The sequence below is a fragment of the Podarcis tiliguerta genome (genome assembly GCF_965153285.1).
Source record: "Podarcis tiliguerta genome assembly, chromosome: 4".
NCBI lineage: Eukaryota > Metazoa > Chordata > Lepidosauria > Squamata > Lacertidae > Podarcis > Podarcis tiliguerta.
The window spans coordinates 5,957,546-5,982,782 of NC_139537.1; the positions used below are offsets into that span (position 1 = coordinate 5,957,546).

The following is a 25,237-nucleotide window of genomic DNA, read 5'->3' on the forward strand; positions in this document are numbered from 1 at the left end:
TTCTTTATGGTCCAGCTCTCACTTCCATACATCACTACTGGGAAAACCAGAGCTTTAACTGTACTGAACCCGAAGTATGACTGTATTATTATTATTATTATTATTATTATTATTATTATTATTATTATTATTATCGCAGATGCTCAGGCTCTGAGCCAAAGGAGGACTTCCCCGTCTCCCCTCCCACCCCATTTTCAATCCTGGAGTAGACAGGGAGAGAAAGACGGATTGCTGAGCAGCCCCAGCGAATCCTTGCCGGAGCTTTCCAGAGACTGGAGAGGGAAGCGAAAAACGCACAGCGGTTTTTACTGCCTCTTTCCCCATCTGGTTTCCATTCGGCTCATTTCTGCTGCTGCTGCGAGGGAAAGAGAGAGATTCAAGTCGGTGCTGGGATGCCGTTTTGGCTTTCGCAGCTCAGGGCGAGATTCCAGAGGAGGAGGACCGAGGGCGCGCAACAGCCGCGCAAAGGGATGCTCCGCTTGCGCCCATGACACCACCGACGCTCCCTTGGCTTCGGGAGAGGGACTGGGTGGCACTGGAAGAGCTGGGTGGGTGCAGGAGAGGGGAGATTTTGGATCCCAGCCTGCGGGAGAGGAAGGGAGGCGGAGGCGAGAGACAGAGGCATTGTGCAGAAGAGGAAGGCGATGCTGTGGCCCGCGGCAGCAGTGGTCCTCCTGGCCGGTCTCTCGCAGCGCGTCCAGGCGGAGACCTACACTTCCATGCTGAGCATCCACCAGGCGCTCAGCACCGAGAGGGAGCTCCTGCGCTTTTTGCACACCTACCTGGAAGAGGAAGCCAAGAGGCTGGAGGACCTCAGGAGGTAAGGGCCGGGCTCTGTTTGCGGGGATCAAGCCCGGGAGGCTGGAATCGTAGAGTTGGAAGGGACACCCCAGGGCTATGCAGTCCGAAGCCCTCCAACGCAGGGAATCGCAGCTGAATAATCCCTGCCGGATAACCTTCCATTCTGCTGTCAAACAGTTCTTAGCACTTAACCAGAATCTCCTTTCTCGGCATTTGAATGTGTTGGTTTGGGTCCTATCCTCTGGAGCAGAAGAAAACAAGCTTGCTCCATCCTCCAGGTGACAGCCCGTCAGATATTTGTAATAATAATAATAATAATAAGGGACACGGGTGGCAGTGGGACACAGGTGGCTCTGTGGTCTAAACCACTGAGCCTAGGGCTTGCCGATCAGAAGGTCGGCGGTTCAAATCCCCACGACGGGGTGAGCTCCCGTTGCTCAGTCCCTGCTCCTGCCCACCTAGCAGTTCGAAAGCACAAAGTGCAAGTAGATAAATAGGTACCACTCTGGCGGGAAGGTAAACGGCGTTTCCTTGCGCTGCTCTGGTTCGCCAGAAGTGGCTTCGTCATGCTGGCCACATGACCCGGAAGCTGTACACCGCTTCCCTCAGCCAGTAAAGCGAGATGAGCGCCGTAACCCCAGAGTCAGTCACGACTGGACCTAATGGTCAGGGGTCCCTTTACCTTTACCTTAATAATAATAATAATATAATTTATTATTTGTACCCCACCCGTCTGGCTGGGTTTCCCAGCCACTCTGGGCAGCCTTCAACAAAGAATAAAAATACATTAAAATGTCACACATTGAAAACTTCCCTGAACAGGGCTGCCTTCAGATGTCTTCTAAATGTCAGGTAGTTGTTTATCTCTTTGACATCTGATGGGAGGGCTTCCACAAGGAGGGTGCCACCACCAAGAAGGCCCTCTGCCTGGTTCCCTGTATCTTTGCTTCTCGCAATGAGGGAACCGCCAGAAGGCCCTTGGCGCTGGACCTCAGTGTCTGGGCAGAATGATGGGGGTGGAGACGCTCCTCCAGGCATACCGGCTGTCATATCCCCTCTCAGTCTCCTCTTTTCGAGGCCGAACATACTCAGTTCCTTCAACCATTCCTCATATGGTCTGATTTCCAGATTTCTGCATACCTTCCAGTCAGTCAATATAATAATAATAATAATAATAATAATAATAATAATAATAATTATTTATTATATTCCACACATCTGGCTAGGTTTCTCCAGCCATTCTGGGTGACTCCCAACAGAATATTAAAAACAGTATAAAACAGCCCCAAACAGGGCTGCCTTCAGATGTCTTCTAAAAGTCACATAGTTGTTTATTTCCTTGATATCTGATGGGAGGGCATTCCACAGGGCGGGCGCCACCACCAAGAAGGCCCTCTGCCTGGTTCCCTATAACCTCACTTCTTGCAGTGAGGGAACTGCCAGAAGGCCCTCGGCGCTGGACCTCAGTGTCTAGGCTGAATGATGGGGGTGGAGATGCCCCTTCAAGTATACTGAGCCGAGGCCATTTTGGGCTTTCAAGGTCAGCACCAACACTTTGAATTGTGCTCAGAAATCTGGCACCCAGAACTGGACACAGGACTCCAGGTGTGGTCTGACCAAGGCAGAATAGAGCAGGACTATGACTTCCCTCGATCTGGACGCTAGACTTCTGTTGATGCAGCCTAGAATAGCATTTGCTTTTGTTGCTGCTGCATCACACTGTTGATTCACATTCAGCTTGTGCTCAACTAAGACCCCTAGATCCTTTCCACATGTACTGCTGTCAAGTCTTATCTTTGTGCATCTGGTTGTTGTTGTTGTTATTTAGTCATTTAGTCATGTCTGACTCTTTGTGACCCCATGGACCAGAGCACGCTTGGCACTCCTGTCTTCCACTGCCTCCTGCAGTTTGGTCAGACTCATGCTGGTAGCTTCGAGAACACTGTCCAACCATCTCGTCCTCTGTCGTCCCCTTCTCCTTGTGCCCTCCATCTTTCCCAACATCAGGGTCTTTTCCAGGGAGTCTTCTCTTCTCGTGATATGTCCTTCCAGTGAGCACTCAGGGCTAATTTCCTTAAGAATGGATGCGTTTGATCTTCTTGCAGTCCATGGGACTCTCAAGAGTCTCCTCCAGCACCATAATTCAAAAGCATCAATTCTTTGGCGATCAGCCTTCTTTATGGTCCAGCTCTCACTTCCATACATCACTACTGGGAAAACCAGAGCTTTAACTTGCATCTGGTTATTTTGGTGCAGAACCTGAAATTTGTCCCTGTTGAAATCCATTTTGCCAGTTTCATTAGCTTTGTGTTAGTGCTACACTGGGTGCCTGCTGTGCTCTCAGAACATCTCAGGTCCAATTCCTGCCATCTCTAGTTAAAGCGGGAATGGGGAATCTCTGCTTCTCCAGCTGTTGGCAGACTCCTGTTGGCGCCTGCCAGCGCATCTGAAGATCTGGAGAGGGGGAGACAGAGATTTGGAGGAGCAACTGATAGAGACAAAGGAGAATGAATGGAGGTGCAAAAAGTACCCACATTCATCGACAACATGAGGGAACCCTACATTGATTCAAAGCAAATATTATCCCACAATTCCCAGTGCATTTTCTCACTGCTTTCCTGATCACAAAGTCTGGTATTTGGGGATAGCTGGTTTGTTGCACAAGAGCTCCAAATCACATTTACTTGCAGGAGCTGAATTTGCCAGTATGTGATGGATTCCCACTCAAAACTACAACAGTCTGGAGGCTTCCCAGAAGGCAGTCTCCCAATTGTTCCTTGCTAGTTGTTTCCTACTCCCATCTTCTGTGCCTTGCAATTATACATACCGTATTTTTCGCTCTATAGGACGCACCGGACCATAGGAGGGGGAGTACAGGGGGGGGGAATTCCCCCCTCTCTGCTCAGCGCCCCTTCAGCGAAGCAGCAGGAGAATCGGAGCCCTTTCCATTTCTCCTCCCGCTTCACTGAAGGGGCGCTGCTCAGAGAGGGAAAACTGTGGAGCGCCTCTTCAGCGAAGCCTGGAGAGCAAGAAGGATCAGTGTGCACCGACCCCTCTCGCTCTCCAGGCTTCAGGCGGCTATCCGCAAGCCTTCGGAGCACGGCGGGAACTCCTGCTGCGCTCCGAAGGCTTGCGGATAGCTGTCTGAAGCCCCCAGAGCGCAGCGGGAGTTCCCTGCGCTCCGGGGGCTTCAGGCAGCTTCAGTGAAAGCAATGCGTAGCCTCCGGAGTTCGGGGGGAGCTCTCCCACTGCCCTTCGGAGGTTTCACGTTGCTATCGCTGAAGCCAAGGAGCCTGCATTCGCTCCATAGGACGCACACACATTTCCCCTTAATTTTTGAAGGGGGAAAAGTGTGTCTTATAGAGCGAAAAATATGGTGCATATTTTTAAAAAGCCCAGATCCACCAGAACAGGTGCCCAGAATCTGCCATTTGAGGCAGCCACCTTGCCCGGGTCCACGCCAGAACCAGCCACAAACATGTCCACTTTCAAACAGCCCCTCCTCGTTTGAGGTTTTTGCTATGCAGTTTTCCTGGGATGGGTGTGGAGGGAAATCAATCCTTCTCCACCAAACTTCTGGACGGCAAAATTGGCAGGAGAGCATTGCAATTCGAAACAGTGTCTTGGCAAATATTCATCTGCCCTTTTGTAGGTGTTGGCTGTGTATGATAGAATGTGAACCAGAAGGGCTGCTGGGTTTTTGTGGTTTGGTGTGTTTTTTTGAAAGGGAAAGTGAGTACAACCTCTCCCCCCGCCACCAAAAAAACCCTTATGGGAACAGCCCATAAAGAATTGGGTTTTCATAAGTAAAAACATATTAGATATATATTTCCATTGGAAAAGGTTCAGAAAATTAAAATGATCCAGGGGGTGGAACGATGCCTGTATGAAGAAAGTTTGCAGAGTTTGTGACTTTTCAGTTTTAGGAAATATAGGATCAGACCAATGACCCATCTACTACAGCACCTGTATTTTAAATTGTCCCCCCCCCCCTTATGTTTTTACTGTAATTTTACTGGTGTTAGCCGCCCTGAGCCTGGCTCTGGCTGGGGAGGGCAGGGTATAAATAAAATTTATTATTATTATTATCATCATCCTGATCTCACAGTGGCCAACCAGAGGCTTCTGGGAAGCCTGCAAGCACAAGAGCAACTCTCCACTCCTGCAGTTTCCAGCAACTGGGACTCAGAATAATAATAATAATAATAACAATAATAATAATAATAATAATAATAATAATAATTTATTATTATAGTTAGTGGATTAAAATGTATAAAAGGTAAATGGACCCCTGACCATTAATAATAATAATAATAATAATAATAATAATAATAATAATAATAATTTATTTGTACCCCGCCCATCTGGCTGGGCCGCCCCAGCCACTCTGGGCGGCTTCCAACAAAGATTGAAAATACATCAAAATGTCACACATAAAAACTTCCTTGAACAGGGCTGACTTCAAATGTCTTCTAAAAGTCACATAGTTGTTTATTTCCTACACATCTGATGGGAGGGCGTTCCACAGGGCGGGTGCCACCACCGAGAAGGCCCTCTGCCTGGTTCCCTGTAACCTCACTTCTCACAGGGAGGGAACCGCCAGAAGGCCCTCGGAGCTGGACCTCAGTGTCCGGGCTGAACAATGGGGGTGGAGACGCTCCTTCAGGTCTACTGGGTTGAGGGCTTTCAAAGTCAGCACCAACACTTTGAACTCCTAGTCCCCAGTCCAGCTGCCGCATTCTGGATTAGCTGTAGTTTCCGGGTCACCTTCAAAGGTAGCCCCACGTAGAGCCCATTGCAGCGGGAGATAACCAGAGCATGCACCACTCTGGCGAGACAGTCTGCAGGCAGGTAGGGTCTCATCCTGCGTACCCGATGGAGCTGGTAGACAGCTGCCCTGGACAGAAAATTGACCTGCGCCTCCATGGACAGTGGTGAGTCCAAAATGACTCCCAGGCTGTGCACCTGGTCCTTTAAAGCCCTGGCTTAGGGCTTTCAAGGTCAGCACCAACACTTTGAATTCTGCTTGGAAACGTACTGGGAGCCAATGTAGGTCTTTCAAGACCAGTGTTATACGGTCTTGGCGGCCGCTTCCAGTCCCCAGTCTAGCTGCCACAACTAGGCTATGATACGGAAGGGGGGGGGCATGTCTTCTTCACCTTCTTCTTCGCTACAATATATCCATTTATTTCCAATTGTCAATGTCAAAAGGGACTAAAATCTATAAAATTCATAGAAAATCAACGTGCCAATTTGCTCAATTTCTCTAGGACTCCATGACACCTCCCCTGTCCTCCATAATCCCTCAAGCAAGGTGTCAAGACCCTAATCCTGTCAAATCACTCTGCCAAGCCTTTCCTCCGGGCAATGCCAGGTGGCAGACTATGCATACATGGACCATTGTCTTCTCGTTCACCGGTACTCAGGATGTGCTTATCTGCGCATATCTCCAGCTCTGCATATTCCCCCCTCCCTCCTCCATATGTCAATCCTGTGTAACCCAACCTCTTCTTAATGTATTCATGATGTAACTGGGATGTATTTTGCACTGTATTCTGGGACATGGAGGGAAGTTTCAAAAGTTCATGTCACCCCTTTCTCGCTGTTCAATCTCGCCTTGAACCTGTTGCGCAATAAACTTGGATCTTCTGCAGTTTGCTCCTCTCCGGCTGAGCTTATTTTCCTCCGCAGGGACCCGCGGACTTAGTCCGACGAGCTGGGTGGCAGAGCAGCCTCGCACCCAGAGTTTACCGTAACAGCTAGTATCGCTGCCCCCAACTATGGAGCCTTCCATAGCCCTCTCCTCCTGAGTTTTGTCTAATTGTGAATAATACCCTTCTTCATTGTCCAGAGGAGGGCAACCAAAATGGTCAAAGGCCTGGAAACGATGCCTTATGAGGAACGGCTAAGGGAGCTGGGCATGTTTAGCCTGGAGAAGAGGAGGTTAAGGGGTGATATGATAGCCATGTTCAAATATATAAAAGGATGTCCCATAGAGGAGGGAGAAAGGTTGTTTTCTGCTGCTCCAGAGAAGCGGACACGGAGCAATGGATCCAAACTACAAGAAAGAAGATTCCACCTAAACATTAGGAAGAACTTCCTGACAGTAAGAGCTGTTTGACAGTGGAATTTGCTGCCAAGGAGTGTGGTGGAGTCTCCTTCTTTGGAGGTCTTTAAGCAGAGGCTTGACAACCATATGTCAGGAGTGCTCTGATGGTGTTTCCTGCTTGGCAGGGGGTTGGACTCGATGGCCCTTGTGGTCCCTTCCAACTCTATGATTCTATGATTCATGCCTTCCTCCCCAACCAGATTCTACAGGAAGATCCAGGCCTTGCACCAAGGCGGGGGCAGCACCGTGGTTAACCCTTTACTGGCCTACACGCTCATCAAGAGGTTGCAGTCGGACTGGCTGAACGTGGTGTACAGCGTGGAAGCCAGCGAGAACGCCCAAGGTATGTGGGCTGAAGGCAGGGCATACTGTTTAGCTGCTGGGAATTTAACAGCGATAGCCATGGGCATTTGGAGAAGGTTCGTTGCATCGCGGGAGGACACCTGCTTGGCATGCAGAAGGGCCCAGGTTCAAGCCACAGTAGCATCTGTAGGTAGGAATGTTGCCTTCCTGAAACTCTGGGCGGCAGCTGCCGGCCAGTACAGGCAGCCCTCAGATAGATGGACCTTTTTTTTTTTAAAAAAAGGCACCTTTAAAAAAAATAAAAATGTACCTTTCCCCCCAAAAAACCAGAGTCCTTTTTGTTGTGGATAATTCAGAGGGAAATTCCTAGGTGTGAAAAAAGACTACCCTCCCCCTTTCCAATACTGTATTTTATTGGTTTTTCCCATATTACATCGCAATATAAATAAACCAAAGCCATCACCACATCCTCCATAATATTAATAAATAATACTAATACTACTACTACTACTAATAATAATAATTTATTTATACTCTGCCCTTCCCGGTTCAAAAACCAGGCTCAGGGCGGCTAACAACAAATTTAAACACTTTAGAACACTTAATTATAAAAGCAGCATAAAATGCGGTATAAAAACATGAATAACAATAAAATTCAAAAATCAATTAGATAATTCCCAGGGCTAGCTGACTGAATATTATTTTGTCCCCCCCCCCCCCCCGCTTCCCTCCGCCCCCACTCGATTTCCTCTACATTCTGAGATTACATTTATCTTTACATTTACAATCTTCTCAAATCTTCTATATGTTCTTATTATCTTTCCTTACTAATTTACCTTCCCTCAGATACTTTACATTTTAATCTAGGCATATTATCATATCTTTTTTTGAGCGATATTTTACCATATATTCATCAAAATATTCCCACTCCTTTTTTAATTTTTGATTCGATTGGTTTCTTATAATAGCTGTTAGTTTTGCCAGAGTTAAGTATTCATTTAGTTTACAAATCCATTTCTATTTCAAACCCATTTTTTTATTATTGATATTTTCAACATCTCAAAAAAGACTATTTATGTACGCCACTACTGCAGCCCATGTTTTGTTAGCCCCAAAATGGGAAACCAGCGAGGTCCCAGCTAAAGAAGGATGGCAACAAACTGGTGAAATATGTGCAGCTTACAGATTTAACATACAGAATAAGAGAACAAGAAGAACATACATTTAAAGAAGACTGGAAAATGTTTACTGGATATGTGGGTGGAAATTGTGTACATTTAAAAACGTTGGCAGCACTGAGATAAATTCAACAGTGTAAATCAGTTTTGATGGATGTAATAATGGAATACGGAATGGTTTAGTTCATGTAAAATATGCAGGGATGTACGGTATACAAAATGAACCACGGAAAGAGAAGAAGGGAAGTCATTGGTTTAAGATTGTTAAAAAATGAATATTTTGAAATGTAAATTCAAAAAAATAAATAAAAATGATTTATTATGAAGGCAGGTATCTGAAGAAGTGTGGATGCACACGAAAGCTCATACCAATAACAAACTTACTTGGTCTCTAAGGTGCTACGGGAAGGAATTTTTTTAATTTTTTACCCTGCCCCTATTCTTAAGGCTCAGTACCAAGGAGGGATTGGTATTGTTCTCAGCAGGAACACGGGTGGCCTTGTGGTCTAAACCACTGAGCCTCTTGGGCTTGCCGATCAGAAGGTCTGTGGTTCGAATCCCCGCGACGGGGTGAGCTCCCATTGCTCGGTCCCTGCTCTTGCCAACCTAGCAGTTCGAAAGCATGTCAAAGTGCAAGTAGATAAATAGGTACCGCTCAGGCGGGAAGGTAAACGGCATTTCTGCACGCTGCTCTGGTTTCTGTCATGGTGTTCCATTGCAACAGAAGCGGTTTAGTCCTGCTGGCCACATGACTCGGAAAGCTGTCTGCGGACAAATGCTGGCTCCCTCGGCCTGAAAGTGAGATAAGCACCGCAAACCCATAGTTGCCTTTGACATCCAGGGGTCCTTTACCTTTTACCTTTATCTTGATAGGGACACAGGTGACCCTGTGGTCTAAACCACTGAGCCTCTTGGGCTTGCTGATCAGAAGGTTGGCAGTTCGAGTCCCCGCGATGGGGTGAGCGTCTGTTGCTCTGTCCCAGCTCCTGCCAACCTAGCAGTTCCAAAGCACACCAGTGCAATTAGATAAATAGGTACCGCTGTGGCGGGAAGGTAAACAGTGTTTCCCTGTGCTCTGGGTTCCGTCACGGTGTCCAGTTGCACCAGAAGCGGTTTAGTCCTGCTGGCCACATGACCCGGAAAGCTGTCTGTGGACAAACGCTGGCTCCCTCGGCCAATAAAGCGAGATGAGCGCCGCAACCCCAGAGTCATCTGCGACTGGACTTAACCATTGTTATGTACTGAGTTGAATAGGATCCAAAATGCAGCAGTCTGATTGGTCCTAGAACAATAGGATCCAAAATGCAGCAGTCTGATTGGTCCTAGATCAATGCAGCAGTCTGATTGGTCCGCAGGAGCTACCCAATCCAGCTCTAGGTGGAAGTGAATCCGCAACCTGATTGGCCTACAGGAGAATCCCAGAATTAGCCAATCACGTGGGGCCCATTGTGTAAATAATGTATATAAAGCAGATATTTTGGGGAAGCTTTCATTCCTCACTACTATGAGCTGAATAAAGAGCATGAAATCCACAAAATCCACACTCGACTCCAAGTATATTTCAACCATCCAGGGATGCTTCACCGTTGTTGTTTTTTGGTTTTTTTTTTTTATTAAGGGTTTTTCTTGTTTTGCAGAAGTTAAGTGTAATGCCTCGTTGTTGTTTTTCCATGTAACATTTTTACAAATCCATTTCATTTGTTGAGGCATTAGGGGGAGAAGAAAAAAAAGAAAGAAAAAAGAAAAGGGGGGGTGGAGAGAGGGAAAATGGAAGGGGGTGGGGTCGGGTGGCGGTGTTTCTATTATGTTTAATGTATGTAGAGTTTGGGGTCAGCGTTGTTTGTGTTGTTCACTTGTGTTCCTTTGGTGGTGAGAGAGGTTGGGGTTGGCCTAGGGTGTGATTGTTTGCTTGTGATTGGCTGTGGTGATCTTTGTTTTCGTGTGTGAGTGAGGTGGGTAGCAGCCAGAAGCATCATAGCCAGACACTGGAGAGACCTGTCAGGAGTAAGCATGGACCAATGGTACCAAATAGTATGGGAAACAGCCCTACTAGAAAAAATTAACTAATAAACTGAAACTGACACGGGGACAAACAGAAGAAGACGCCTTCACCCCGGTATGGCTCCCCTTTATCACATACACAGCCCAACAGGACAATGACAATAATCCACCAACAGCATACAAATCAATATGGCTTCACCGTTTTTTTTACCTTTTGTTCTCAGCACTGAAGAATGGCTACCAACGGTTGGAGGAGGAGCTGCCCATCTTTGAGGACCTGGAAGGAGCTGCCCGGGGGGTGATGCGCCTGCAGGATGTCTACTCCCTGAGTGTGAAGGGCTTGGCCAAAGGGAGATTCCAGAGGGTTAGCAATGCTCCGCTTCCGGACGTCTACAACCCCAGCCAGGATTTCTCCCTGTCTGCCGACGACTGTTTCCATATTGGCAAGGTGAGGGGGGCAGGTCAGTGGTTTCCAAAGGGGGCAGTAACAGACCCCCTGGAGGTCAGTGGGATTACCTGGCAGGCCTGCTAAGAGGCAGAGGGTTGGCAGGGTTGCGCTGTGCGAGCTATATTAATTGCAATTTATGCCTCCAGGCACCCAAGTGTGTAGGTTAAAAATCCCATCCTTGCTAACAAATTAAAAGCATAGGGATTAGGCTGCAAAATTACGAATGAGCTACAAATTTGGTGCTGTGGGTTAAACCACAGAGCCTAGGACTTAATCAGAAGGTCGGCGGTTCGAATCCCCGCGATGGGTGAGCTCCCGTTGCTCGGTCCCTGCTCCTGCCAACCTAGCAGTTCGAAAGAACGTCAAAGTGCAAGTAGATAAATAGGTACCGCTCCGGCGGGAAGGTAAACGGCGTTTCCGTGCGCTGCTCTGGTTCGCCAGAAGCGGCTTAGTCATGCTGGCCACGTGACCCAGAAGCTGTACGCCGGCTCCCTCGGCCAGTAAAGCGAGATGAGCGCTGCAACCCCAGAGTCGGCCACGACTGGACCTAATGGTCAGGGGTCCCTTTACCCTTTTACCTTTACTCAACTGGTTCTCCCTTTTTCGCCCTGCTTAACAAAGAATCAGGCAGCAACTCCCCCCCCCCATTTTTTTTTTATTATTCATTTTATAACACAAATAAACAATACAAACAGAAACACAAACAATACAAACAAATTCTTGTCTTATCCTTTTCCCCCCTAGGTGAGTTTCCCCAGCCCCCCCCATCTGATTTTCATTTTACCTCATCTTTAGCAGTTTCATATATCATAATTTTTAACCATTTTTTTATCACATTTACTTTTACCATAAAAATCTTCACGTTTTATCACTTACGAATAATACTATTTTAAAATACGCTATCTTCTACTTCTAACCCTACAACCTATATCTACTTCCAAAGCTATGCTAAGATTTAAATATTAACATGTTTTTTCAGATATTCTTCAAACAAGAATCAGGCAGCAACTTGGGGGTTAAGTTTAAAAATATATTTTACAGTGGTACCTTGGTTCTCAAATGCCGAAAACCCGGAAGTAAGTGTTCCGGTTTTCAAACGTTTTTTGGAAGCTGAACGTCCATTGTGGCTGTCGGCTATTGTTTCCAGGGCATCTGCACCAATCAGAAGCTGCGCCTTGGTTTTTGAACATTTTGGAAGTCAAACGGACCTCCGGAATGGATTAAGTTTGGTGCTTTTGTTTTTGCTATTTATTTTTCATTTTTGTTTTGGAGGCTTTTTCAGTTAATTTGTTTTTGTGACTGTGTGGAACCCAGTTCAGCTACCGATTGATTGATTGATTGATTGATTGTGTGCCTACGGAAATGGATAAAAGCCCCCCATCCAAACAATCATCAGTGCAGGTAAGAAAACAAAATATCATCTTCAATACTGTCTTATTTATTTCATAGTACAGCACATTGATTATTGCTTTCATTTTATGGATCAGTGGTCTCATTAGATAGTAAAATTCATGTTAAATGGCTGTTTTAGGGGTTGTTTTTAAATGTCTGGAACGGATTAATCCCCTTTGCATTACTTTCTATGGTAAAGCGCACCTTGGTTTTGGAACGCTTTGGTTTCGGAATAGACTTCCAGAACGGTTTAAGTTTGAGAACCAAGGTACCACTGTATTTGCATTGGTTCACGGCAACGGCAGCAGTAGAAATTCTGCAGGCAAAAATCCTCATCTAGCCAGTGATTTTGCAGGTTAAAGTGGTCCCAAGTTCCTAAGGGCTTTCTCTTACCATTCCTGGTTTCTTCCAGGTTGCCTACGACATGGAAGATTATTACCACTCCATTCTGTGGTTGGAGGAGGCCGTGAGCCTCTTCCGCGTTTCCTATGGGAGCTGGAACACGGAGGACGAGGGGAGCCTTGAAGATGCTCTGGACCACCTGGCTTTTTCTTATTTCAAGGTAAGACGGGATGCTGCAAGAGGACACAGGGAGCTGCTGCCTTTACCGAGTTGGACTCTCTGTCCATCTAGCTCAGTACTGTCTGCAGCAGCTCTCCAGGCAGGGGGGATGCCACACTGGAGATTGAATTTGGTGCCTGCCTCATGAACGCAGATGTGCTGGCACCGAGCTACAGTCCTCCTGCACAACTCCCGCTCATCCTACACAACTTCCACGCTGATTCTGTGTGGGAATGTTCAGGGAGGCTGGAGAGGATATATTGTTTATTAATGTCCTTCCTAACTTGCGTTGCAATGACAAGCCTAGACAGCATCTTAAAAAGTAGAGACATCACCTTGCCAACAAAGGTCCGTCTAGTTAAAGCTCTGGTTTTCCCAGTAGTGATGTATGGAAGTGAGAGCTGGACCATAAAGAAGGCTGATCGCCGAAGAATGGATGCTTTTGAATTATGGTGCTGGAGGAGACTCTTGAGAGTCCCATGGACTGCAAGAAGATCAAACTGATCCATCCCTACGGAAATCAGCCCTGAGTGCTCACTGGAAGGACAGATCCTGAAGCTGAGGCTCCAATACTTTGGCCACCTCATGAGAAGAGAAGACTCCATGGAAAAGACCCTGATGTTGGGAAAGATGGAGGGCACAAGGAGAAGGGGACGGCAGGGGACGAGATGGTTGGACGGTGTTCTCGAAGCTACCAGCATGAGTTTGACCAAACTGTGGAAGGCAGTGGAAGACAGGAGTGCCTGGCGTGCTCTGGTCCAGGGGGTCACGAAGAGTCGGACACGACTAAACAACAACAACAACTAGCGTTAGTGAGTCCCTTTACTTAGCAGAGTTTACATTCCCTGAAGGAATGATCGCCAGGTGCGGAGCACACTTCCACCCGCAGACAAGCCACAGCTGTCTGAACATCATGCCTTCTACCTAACCTTTGGCTTTCTCAGTGGTCTGCAGTGACCTTGGTCTCCTTCGTCATACATTGTTCAGGGGAAAAGTGACGCGGTGGAAACAGGTGCCAAAATAACTTTGTACCACCCCACGATCTCGTGACTGGAAGATGTAAAGGACACAGTCCAAAATGTATCTGACTGGCTTTGCATATTGTGCTAATAAAAAGAGCCTCAACAAACAACGCGAAGACCAGTATACTAGATAGCACTGCAATTCTTATTGCATAATATACATGATTTAGTACAACTTGTAAATTCTCTGATATATTTGAAATCAAATGAACACACGTCTGTCAACCTTTAGAAAAATGCACAAGGAGCAGTGGTCATAAGAATATGTATATTCCAACGAAACAGTCAGATTATCCGGAATCACTGTCCTACGTTGTTATTCACTTACTACTTCGGCAACACAGGGGTTTGTTGTTCAATAAAAAGAGCCTCAGCAGAGCTAGCTGGCAGCTTGCTTGTGCACAGCTCACCTGCATTATTAACTCCTGCCTCACACCCTTCACTTCAATTTCCTTTTTAACGCACAGGGGGTAGCTGGTTGCAGGCTTATGTAAGCCTCTGACTATCATACAATTCAGTATTGAATTGTATGTTCTTGCTAAGTTCCCTTATTGTCCCACTTAAAAAGAATAAACACACGACAATCTTATCTAAAGATATTTAAAGAGAAAGGGTGCTGCGTGCCTTGTCCTGGACAGGTAAGGTTACAGCTACCTCTAGTCACATGCAAAGGAAGTATGCCCCAGCAAGGAGGAAACAGGAAGTTTTCGACTGGCTGGACCAAACATCGCCTTGCATATCCACTCTAGGAAAACAAGGAATGTTGTACTTGACTGCTACTTAAGTATCACATCCCACATTCTGCACAAGATGATTCACTCAAGGAGGGGAGGAGGGTGGGATAATAATAATTTATTATTTATACCCTGCCCATTCCACAGGGCGGGTGCTGCTACCGAGAAGGCCCTCTGCCTGGTTCCCTGTAACTTGGCTTCTCGCAGTGAGTGAGGGAACCTCCAGAAGGCACTCAGCACTGGACCTCAGTGTCCGGGCTGAACGATGGAGATGGAGATGCTCCTTCAGATATACTGGACTGACGCCGTTTAGGGCTTTTAAGGTCAGCACCAACACTTTGAATTGTGCTTGGAAACGTACTGGGAGCCAATGTAGGTCTTTCAAGACCGGTGTTATGTGGTCTCAGCGGCTGCTCCCAGTCACCAGTCTAGCTGCCGCATTCTGGATTAGTTGCAGTTTCCGGGTCACCTTCAAACGTAGCCCCATGTAGAGCGCATTGCAGTAGTCCAAGCGGGAGATAACCAGAGCATGCACCACTCTGGCGAGACAGTCCGCAGGCAGATAGGGTCTCATCCTGCGTACCAGATGGAGCTGGTAAACAGCTGCCCTGGACACAGAATTGACCTGCCCCTCCATGGACAGCTGTGAGTCCAAAATGACTCCCAGGCTGCGCACCTGGTCCTTCAGGGGCACAGTTGCCCCATTCAGGACCAGGGAGTCCCCCACACCTGCCCGCCTCCTGTCCCCCCAAAACAGTACTTCTGTCTTGTCAGGATTCAACCTCAATCTGTTAGCCGCCATCCATCCTCCAACCACCCCCAGGCACTCACAGGGAACCTGAGAGAGAGCATTTTCTGCTGCTCCCCTCCGCTGTCACACTGGTGGAATTCCCTGCAGGGAATATTCAGCTTGCCTGGCAATGGAAGACTGAATTGTCCACTTGGGACCCTGGGTGACACTTGACAGCATGCCCTGACTACCTATGAACCATCTTTCTCTCCTTAAGTCTAAATCAGGTGTCCTCTGAGCATGTGTAGAGTGCAACCCTCCCCATTTGCTGAGTAAGAATAGCCTCCACACACACACAGACACACACACTTTGCTTTCATGTCAGCTTGAGTGTGTCTCTATTTCCCACGAGAAATCTAACTTTTTGCTCTCTCCCCTCTTCATTTTTTAAAGGCAGGAAACATCTCTCATGCCTTAAGCCTTTCCCAAGAATTTCTTCACTACGGTATGTGCTTCTTGTCCAGATCCTGTCAGACTGAAGAATGTTACTTAGTCACTCCAAACATCTAGCTTTAAAGGATTAGATGCACTCCTCATAAATTGCACAATCATCAGTGGGCCTTCATAACTAGGGGGGGAACAGTTTCTGTTCAAACCAGCCAGGGCATTTTTCCTCCTAGGGAGTAAGGGATTCCGGGTTGAACATGGGGAAGTAAATATCAGAGGAACATTAAAACGAGGCGGGCATGTAAACAAAAAACTAATGCACCTTTCATAGCTGTGAAAATGGACTTTCAGTAGATATGACTTGTTTCCTACTGAAATTCCCTACACAACTAAGAACCCTCCATTTGAAAAAGGAGCAGCGATTCCACATTTATTCTGGGTTACCTAACTGGAAAGTAATGCTGTCTCCTGGTAATGATTTCATGTATCAGTAACAGACATTGAAATCATCTCTCTCTCTATTGCAGAGATCCTCAAATAGCATCCGTAGAATCAGAAGGTAAAGGGGAGTTGGCTGCAGCGGGCCATAGACCCACCTAATTCTACCTGCATAAAAACCACTAGAGCTGGTAGCTTTTGAAGCACAGCCTCTAACTAACAGCCATTCAGTTAGCAGGTGATTGTGTTCAGTTTCTTGCCATGAAGCTTTTCAGCTGAATGCAGCTGCTGTTAAAAGTACAAGAGCATGAAAGACTCACTCACAAATTTATTGACAGCTGCACACATTATTATAGCAGGGAAGCGGAAGGGGCAAGATTAAATCAAATAAACAAAGGAATTGTGTTCACATGTGGTGGGGGTGTAAAGATGTACAATTTTTCTGGCAAAGGGTGTTTAAGGAGATGACAGAAATCCGTGGGTTAAAGCTGAGCAAAAGTCCAGAAGTAGCATTATTATCAATCTATGATGGGGTGGAAGGTTTGCAGGCTGCAAAGGACTTGCTCACAAATTTATTGACAGCTGTACGCATTATTATAGCTGGGAAGCGGAAGGGGCAAGCAGAATATAAAATGGAAGAATGGTATAAAGAGGTGTGGGATATAGCTATTAATGATAAATTAATACGCAGGAGAAATGATTTTGAGGCTGTAAGGAGGGAGTTTGTAGAATTTTGTAGTGTTAAAACGGAAAGGGGTCAAACCATTGCAGGAAGTGTTGAAATTTTGGGAGGTTGGATAGTTGCAATGGAATGGTCTCAATGGTGGGGTGCACATTTTTATTCTTATTTATCTATTCTTATTACTTTGTTAAATAAAATAAAATAATAAAATAAAATAATGGGGGGGGGGGGAGTACAAGAGCAGGCCAGGACATTTTTTACAGTCAGTTGGCAACCCACCCTTCGGTTTACACAAAGTGATCAAAAGACAACAACCCAAAAAACAAAACAAAGCGAAACCTTTGCTTCAATGTCATTCTCATTACTTATCATGCTTCAGTACTGCTCTGCATTAGTGCCAACTCCCTGGGGTTCTGGGTGCAAAGGAACCAACAAAATTCCCCATGAAGGGGCGAGGCACCCACAAATTTCTATGCCAGGGATATTCATGCTGCATGGCCCTCCCCCACGGCCCCGGGCCCCCACAACCGCAGGGCCCAGTTGGCACGGTCACGGGGCCAAGTTGAAAAGCTACAAATAATTAAAACCAGGTTGCCAACTTTTTCTTACTGGCTCTGCTCCTTTGCCTTCACTGGCAACCTGGCACACGGGGCAAACTTTCCTGGATCTGGGCGACCGCTTCATTTCTACATGCTAGATGGCTACTAAAGGGGCGGGGGTGTGTGTGCTTTTAAAAATGTATATCCACTTTTGGATTCAGACCACCTGTTATCTCGACCAGATCCAAGCAACAAGAGGATGGCGAGGAATGTCCTCAAGTACGAGAAGCTGCTGCTGGTGAAGCGCGAGAGCGGCGAAGAAGGGGCGTCCCTGCAGAGGCCGAACGTGACCCAGCTGGAGACCAGAGATATTTACGAGAAGCTGTGCCAGACTCTGGGGTCTCAGGTGGGGCCGCAGAAAAGGCACGGAATTCAACCTTGGTGTTTTGTTTTTACGAAATACCGTATTTTTCGCCCTATGGGACGCACATTTTCCCCTCCAAAAATGAAGGGGAAATGTGTGTGCGTCCTATGGGGCGAATGCAGGCTTTCGCTGAAGCCTGGAGAGCGAGAGGGGTCGGTGCGCACCGACCCCTCTCGCTCTCCAGGCTTCAGGAAGCTCTGCGCAACCCTCGGGAGACCGGCTCCGAGGTTTGGGCAGAGCTGCCTGCAGTCCCGGGCTCAGCGCAGCTCTGCACGGCCATTGGGAGCCAGCACGAAGTCCCGCCCGGCTCCCGATGGCTGCGCAGAGCTGCCTCCAGTCCTGGGCTCAGCGCACTTCTCCCCATCGCCAGCCCCACAAGCTCGGGGGACAGTGGGGAGGCGGAGTGCGCCTTCCCGCTGTTCCCTGACCTGGTTCTTCCAGCCCCGCACCTGGGGGGGGGGAAATAATTTTTTTCCTTTATTTCCCCCCCAAAAAACTAGGTGCGTCCTATGGGGCGCAAAATACGGTAATTACAAACCCCAGCAGTGTTAGGATGATGTTATCAGATGGGTGTTCATTGTGGAATGAGCATCCATGCGCCTTCGGTGTCCTTGGGATAGAAATGCCACATTTCCATGGGGAATCTGATGAGCTTTTAAATACCGTATTTTTCGCTCTATAGGACGCACTTTTCCCCCTCCAAAAATGAAGGGGAAATGTGTGTGCGTCCTATGGAGCGAATGCAGGCTTTCGCTGAAGGCTGGAGAGTGAGAGGCATCGTTGCGCACCAACCCCTCTCGCTCTCCAGGCTTCAGGAAGCTATCCGCAAGGCCTCCAAACCCAACCTGGTTTGGAGGCTGGCGGTGGGGAGAAGCGCTGCTTTCCCCACCGCCTGCCCCACAAGCTGGGGGGACAGTGGGGAGGCGGAGCGCTGCCTTCCCACTGTTCCCCGACCTGGTCTTTGGGGTTACTGGTGGGGGAAAGCAGCGCCCCCCCCCCGCCAGCCCCAAAGAGCAGGTCGAAAGAAACCCAAAGCCGGAGGCTTCGGGTGAACGCGCCTTGAACACACAGAACGCACCTTAACTTAGAGGGGGAGAACAAGAAAGAAAAAATTCCCTGTTCTCCCCCTCCTATGGTCTGGTGCATCCAATATATGGTATATAGATAACACCAATGATCTGCTTGTGATATCTGAGGGACAATTTTGCAATATAAAATGACTCCCAGGCTGCGCACCTGGTCCTTCAGGGGCACAGTTACCCCATTCAGGACCAAGGAGTCCTCCACACCCGCCCGCCCCGTCCCCCCAAAATAGTACTTCTATCCTGTCAGGATTCAGCCTCAATCTGTTAGCCACCATCGATCTTCCAACCACCTCCAGACATTCACACAGGACATTCACTGCCCTCACTGGTTCCAACTACTGGGCTAGGGCCTTTTGCCTATGACTATGGTGCCATAGACATTGGCCTATTGGTGGTTGGTTGGTTTGCAGGTAGGTTCCCTTGCATCACCCTCTCTCTCTGGTCCTCCTCCAGCCATCCCAGTATCAGCAGCAACACCTCTACTGCTCCTACGAGACCAATGGGACCCCCTTCCTGATGCTCCAGCCTCTAAAGAGGGAGATTGTCCACCGGCAGCCTCACATCGCCCTCTACCATGACTTTGTCAGCGATGCCGAAGCAGAGAAGATCAAGGAGCTTGCCGCTCCACGGGTAAGCAGCACGGGGGCATTGGGGTGGCAGGAAATGGGGTCTTGTGGGGCCGGCCCATCCATGAGGCGACCGAGGCAGCCGCTTCAGGCGACAGAACCAAAGGGGCAGGCCTGCTGTGGAAGTGGCTGCGGTAGTGGTTTCCAGCTTCTGGTGGGACCTCGCAAAAGCCCTGCGAGATCTTGCGGGGCTCTAGCAATACCTTGCCAGAGCCTGAAAGCCGTGTTATGCAGCAAAACGGGACGGGTCGCTCCTGGGCTCTTGCGTCGTTTTGGGGTGTTTTTTTCCATTTTTAAAAATTAATTTTCCAGATTTATAGCAAATACAACACAACACAATAAACAAAACATATAAGAAGAAAAACAAACAAACATATAAAATGTCTTCCAATTAAAATTCCAAATTAATTTCCATTATTAAATGACTTCCTTGAATTCTTCCTAACTGATTTTCATTGAATCTCATTTTTGCAATTTTCCAATATTCACTTTCTAATAGAATTAACTAGTTCAAATTACTACCTTCCTTTCTTTTCATCATAATCTCTTGCCTCGTTGGCTTCAGGCTACAAGAAGGGAGATTCCAGCTAAACATCAGGAAGAACTTTCTGACAGGGAGAGCCGTTCAGTGGTAGAACGGTCTCCCTTGGGAGGTGGTGGACTCTCCTTCCTTGGAGGTTGTTAAGCAGAGGTTGGACGGCCATCTGGCATGGATGCTTGAGCTGAGATTCCTGCATTGCAGGGGGTTGGACTAGTTGACACTCGAAGGTCCCTTCCAACACTAAGATCCTACAATTCTGTGAATACCAACACTAATAATAATATTGATTGATTGAATTAGGACACTGACAAACTGGAACGTGTCCAGAGGAGGGCAACCAAAATGGTCAAAGGCCTGGAAACGATGCCTTATGAGGCACAGCTAAGGGAGCTGGGCATGTTTAAAGGCGGGATATCAAATCCAAACTCTTATTCTTCCTCTTCTTCATTAGCCTGGAGAAGAGGAGGTTAAGGGGTGATATGATAGCCATGTTCAAATACATAAAAGGATGTCACATAGAGGAGGGAGAAAGGTTGTTTTCTGCTGCTCCAGAGAAGCGGACACGGAGCAATGGATCCAAACTACAAGAAAGAAGATTCCACCTAAACATTAGGAAGAACTTCCTGACAGTAAGAGCTGTTTGACAGTGGAATTTGCTGCCAAGGAGTGTGGTGGAGTCTCCTTCTTTGGTGGTCTTTAAGCAGAGGCTTGACAACCATATGTCAGGAGTGCTCTGATGGTGTTTCCTGCTTGGCAGGGGGTTGGACTCGATGGCCCTGGTGGTCTCTTCCAACTCTATGATTCTATGATTCTATGAATTTATATACCGCCCTATACCCAGGGGTCTCAGGGCGGTTCACAGAACATGATCAATATAAAAACCACAATATACAGTGAGGGGGGAAAGTATTTGGTCCTCTGATAATTTGCCCGTTTGCCCCCTGACGAAGCCTTGGTCATGGTGGCAGTTTTGGAATCTGCTGGATTGATTGCTTCTGTTGACAGGTGTCTTTTGTACAGGTACTGTAACGAGCTAGGATTACAGGTAAGACCTCTCCCTTACAGCAGGTGCTTCTAATCTCAGCTCGTTGGATACAGTGAAGATACCAGGTAGCCTGACATCTGGCTGGTTGATAGGGGATCAAATACTTATTTCACTCATTATAATCCACATCCATCTCTGACTTTTGTCTTCTGGGTTTCTGGGGGTTTTTTCCTGTTGTTATTCTGTCTCTCACAGCTACGATAAACTTACCATTAAAATTATGGACTGGTCATTTCTTCGTCAGGGGGCAAAGGGCCAAATTTAGCAGGGGATCAGATACTTTCCCCCCTCACTGTATTTAATCAAAATAAAAACAACAACCCAATAACACCCCCCCCAAAAAAAGAACTGGATTTTAAAAAGGCATCGGATGTCAGTAAGATCAACCAAAGGCCTGGTTAAAAAGGAGCGTTTTTGCCTGGCACCTAAAGGTGTGTAATGAAGGTGCCAGGCGAACTTCCCTGGGGAGAGCATTCCAGAGACGGGGAGCCACAGCAGAGAAGGCCCTGTTCTCATGTTGCTGTCCTCCAGACCTCTTGAGGAGGAGGCACACGAAGGAGGGCCTCAGAAGATGATCTCAGGGTCCAGGTAGGTTCATATGGAAAGAGGCGGTCCTTGAGGTATTGCGGTCCTGAGCCGTTTAAGGCTTTATAAGTCAAAACCAGCACTTTGAATTGGGCCTGGAAACTAATTGTTAGCCAGTGCTGTCGGACTAGGATCAGTGTAATGTGCTCAAACTGTCTTGCTCCGGTGAGCAACCTGGCCACTGAATTCTGCACCAACTAAGGTTTATGAACCATCTTCAGAGGCAGCCCTACGTAGAATGCATTGCAGCAGGGATCAGCAAACTTTTTCAGCGGGAGGCCGATCCACCGTCCCTCAGACCTTGTGGGGGTCCAGACTATATTTGGGGGGGGGGATGAACGAATTCCTATGCCCTACAAATAACCCAGAGATGCATTTTAAATAAAATCACACATTCTGCTCATGTAAGTAATAATAATAAATTTTATTTATACCCCGCCCTCCCCAGCCAAGACCGGGCTCAGGGCGGCTAACACCCGATATAAAAACAATTGATTGAAATACAGATTAAAATAAAACATTAAAACATTAAAATACAGCCTCATTTCAGTGGAAACAACAGTGTAAAAACACCAGGCAGGCCCCACAAATATCCCAGAGATGCATTTTAAATAAAAGGACACATTCTACTCATGTAAAAACACGCTGATTCCCAGACTGTCCATGGGCCGGATTTAGAAGGCGAATGGGCCGGATCCGGCCCCCGGGCCTCAGTTTGCCTACCCATGCCTTGCAGTAACCAACCTTTGTTGGGATACTGCCAGGGAGACATAGTCCATCTTGACTCCACGTCATCTCCGGACGCCCATCGATCTCCCGTAGACACGCAGTATCAACAATTAGCGACATGAGCTCCAGAAATAACTTCCCACATTCCAGAGCTCTTGCACACTCTATCAGTAGAGTTCGCACAGCGAAAGATGCACACACGAAAGCATTATTTCCAAGTTTATTCAGCGTTGATCAGAACAAAGAAAAACCATGACTGCCTGCTTGAGAGTTCCGGCAGAGAGAGAGAGACGAAAGCAAAGACACAACAGAAACATCCTGTGAGACAGGAAATGCGCAGGCTGTGACACAAACATCCTGCTCCCTTTTAAGGTGGAATAGAAATATCCTAACATCCTTGAGGTTACCAGAGCACTTGATGGATCGTCATTTATTTTGTACCTTGGGTGTCTTTCCTGCCCCTCTTCCTCCCATAGGAGCCAAAGGGCGGTTATCCCGGGCCACAAACTTGTTTTTTTTTTACTGCTGCTGTGGTCAATGAGATTTTTGAGGCTTTCTCAGTGGGTGTGGGGTATTGATGACTGGTTAGTAAGTTGCCCAAGGACAACCAATAAATCATAGAATCATAGAGTTGGAAGGGATCCCCGAAGGTCATCCAGACCAGCCCCCTGCAATGCAGGAATCACAGCTAAATCGAAAGAATGCATTACCATTATGATTACAAATACCAACCGCGCGTTCTAACCATGTTAGTCTGCTGGAGAATTTTGTTCCCTCCAAATTCTGTTATACTAGCAAACCCCCCTAAAAAGCGGGGGGGGGGGACCACCCCAGTTTGCATCCCCAACCCTACTTTGTGTTTTTTAAAAATAATCTTTATTAATTTAAATTACACACATATACAAAGAATATACAAAGAATTTACAATCTCACACTACAGAAATAAATTAAAGAAAAAAGAATTAAGAAAAGCAGAAAATACAGAAAGAATAAAGAAGAAAAAGCAGATTTACATGCATAAAAAATCTTAAACTTCCCAATTAATACTTAAATAAACACTTAAATAAAAAGGACTTCTGACAAAACGAGTCTTCCAATCATTCTCATTGTACTGTTTATACTGTCGTCGTTTTTACCGCACAGTTTTATATTCTTTAATATTGTTTTAGAAGACATCTGAAGGCAGCCCTGTTTAGGGAAGCTTTTAATGTTTGATGTATTACAGTATTTTAATATTTGTTTTGGAAGCCGCCCAGAGTGGCTGGGGAAGCCCAGCCAGATGGGCGGGGTATAAATAAATTATTATTATTATTATTATTGTTCCCGTCTACTCCACAAACGGTATTTGTTGTGTCGACAAGTATCACTCAGGTTCTGCTAATATGGTGTGCCCAGCCCTATTTTGAACAAGAGGGCAGAAAACTTCCTTTTTGGTTATTCAGATTCCTTCAGCAGCCGAGAAAATTAAGCTTAAAAATTGCCACCTCCTCGGATTGAGGAGGAGGAGGAGGAGATCCTGTGGTTCAGCTCTTCCACACTTGGCCGAAATGATTCCTTCTCCATCCAACATCCCGGCCGGTTGCCTCGGCAACCGCGCAAACAGGCCCACATGGAGATTATTAACCTAATCCATGGCATGGATGGGACATCGGTTTTGCGGTTCTCCTCCTTCCCAAAGCCAGACGGCACTTGGCTCTGCCTGCCGATCAATCACAATTCCTCTGGGTAGCTTCCAGACATCCTGGCATCTCGGCCGAGTGTGTCATCGTGGCCGCAGTTCTCCAGGCTAGACGCCTTTCCGCCGGGCGGGTTGCTCCTAATAACTGTCAAGGGCTGTTTTCCTTAACTACAGTGGATGCTCGGGTTGCGAACGTGATCCGTGTGGGAAGCACGTTTGCAACCTGCAGCTGCAGTCTTGACAGACTCTAGGGTTGTGTGCTCATCTCACTCTAGAGGCCGGGAGCCTGCGCTGTCCGCAGACACTTCCGGGTCACGTGGCCAGCGCAGCACACGAAACGCCGTTTACCTTCCCGCTGGTAAGCGGTCCCTATTTATCTACTTGCACCCAGGGGTGCCTTCGAACTGCTAGGTTGGCAGGTGCTGGGACCGAGTGACGGGAGCGCACCCCGCCGCAGGGATTCGAACCGCCAACCTTTTGATCGGCAAGTCCTAGGCGCTGAGGCTTTTACCCACAGCGCCACCCACGTCCCCATTGGATCAGATAGTTACTATTAATGTTTGATGTTTTATTATGTTTTTATGTCTTGGAAGCCGCCCAGAGTGGCTTGGGCAGCCCAGCCAGATGGGTGGGGTATAAATGAAATATTATTTTTATATATTATTATAACTAATACTTGCTTGGTTATTTTACATATTTGGGGCACTCCCACCACATGTGGAGGTATGTGCCTGTGGAGGTGCACCCTCTCCAGCATTTTGGTGAGGTTCCTGAGCGTATTAGCACTAGATAGATAGATAGATAATTTATTACAGTCGGAGACCGGCTTATAAAACACACTTGGGGGTACAATCCCAGAAGGAAAACAAACATTTAAAACAAAATTTGACCTTCTCCTGTTAGGCAAAGATCATAAGACGACCCGGATGGTTGCCAGATTCTGTGTACAGATCTGTAGGCGTAGACCACCCCCCGACCCAAACTAGTTCGTTAAGAAAATCCCCAATCTCGTTTCCATGGGTGACTCTGGGTCTTCTCTCTGCAGTAGCTTACTAGTGCTAGTTTCCTTGGTGTTAGGTACCACCTCTAGGTAATTTTCAGAGTGAGTTCTTTTCTTTTTGTTGATATGGATTTAAAGG

At 47.2% G+C, this 25,237-nt stretch overlaps 1 protein-coding gene across 2 annotated transcripts in view; it reads left to right on the top strand.

The window, feature by feature from the left end:
• The first annotated feature begins 202 nt into the window (after nucleotides 1–202).
• Nucleotides 203–25,237, top strand: part of P4HA3 (prolyl 4-hydroxylase subunit alpha 3) — a 35,188-nt gene continuing 10,153 nt past the window's right edge. The window contains exons 1-7 of one of the 2 annotated variants that reach the window (XM_083436549.1): nucleotides 204–820; nucleotides 7,111–7,253; nucleotides 10,617–10,840; nucleotides 12,645–12,794; nucleotides 15,733–15,784; nucleotides 17,628–17,791; nucleotides 19,348–19,524. In XM_083436549.1, coding sequence (XP_083292675.1) covers nucleotides 645–820; nucleotides 7,111–7,253; nucleotides 10,617–10,840; nucleotides 12,645–12,794; nucleotides 15,733–15,784; nucleotides 17,628–17,791; nucleotides 19,348–19,524 — 1,086 coding nt within the window. In that variant the 5' untranslated portion in view covers nucleotides 204–644. Of the gene's footprint in view, nucleotides 821–7,110; nucleotides 7,254–10,616; nucleotides 10,841–12,644; nucleotides 12,795–15,732; nucleotides 15,785–17,627; nucleotides 17,792–19,347; nucleotides 19,525–25,237 lie in introns of both variants that reach the window. The other variant, XM_083436550.1, reaches the window with a different exon arrangement.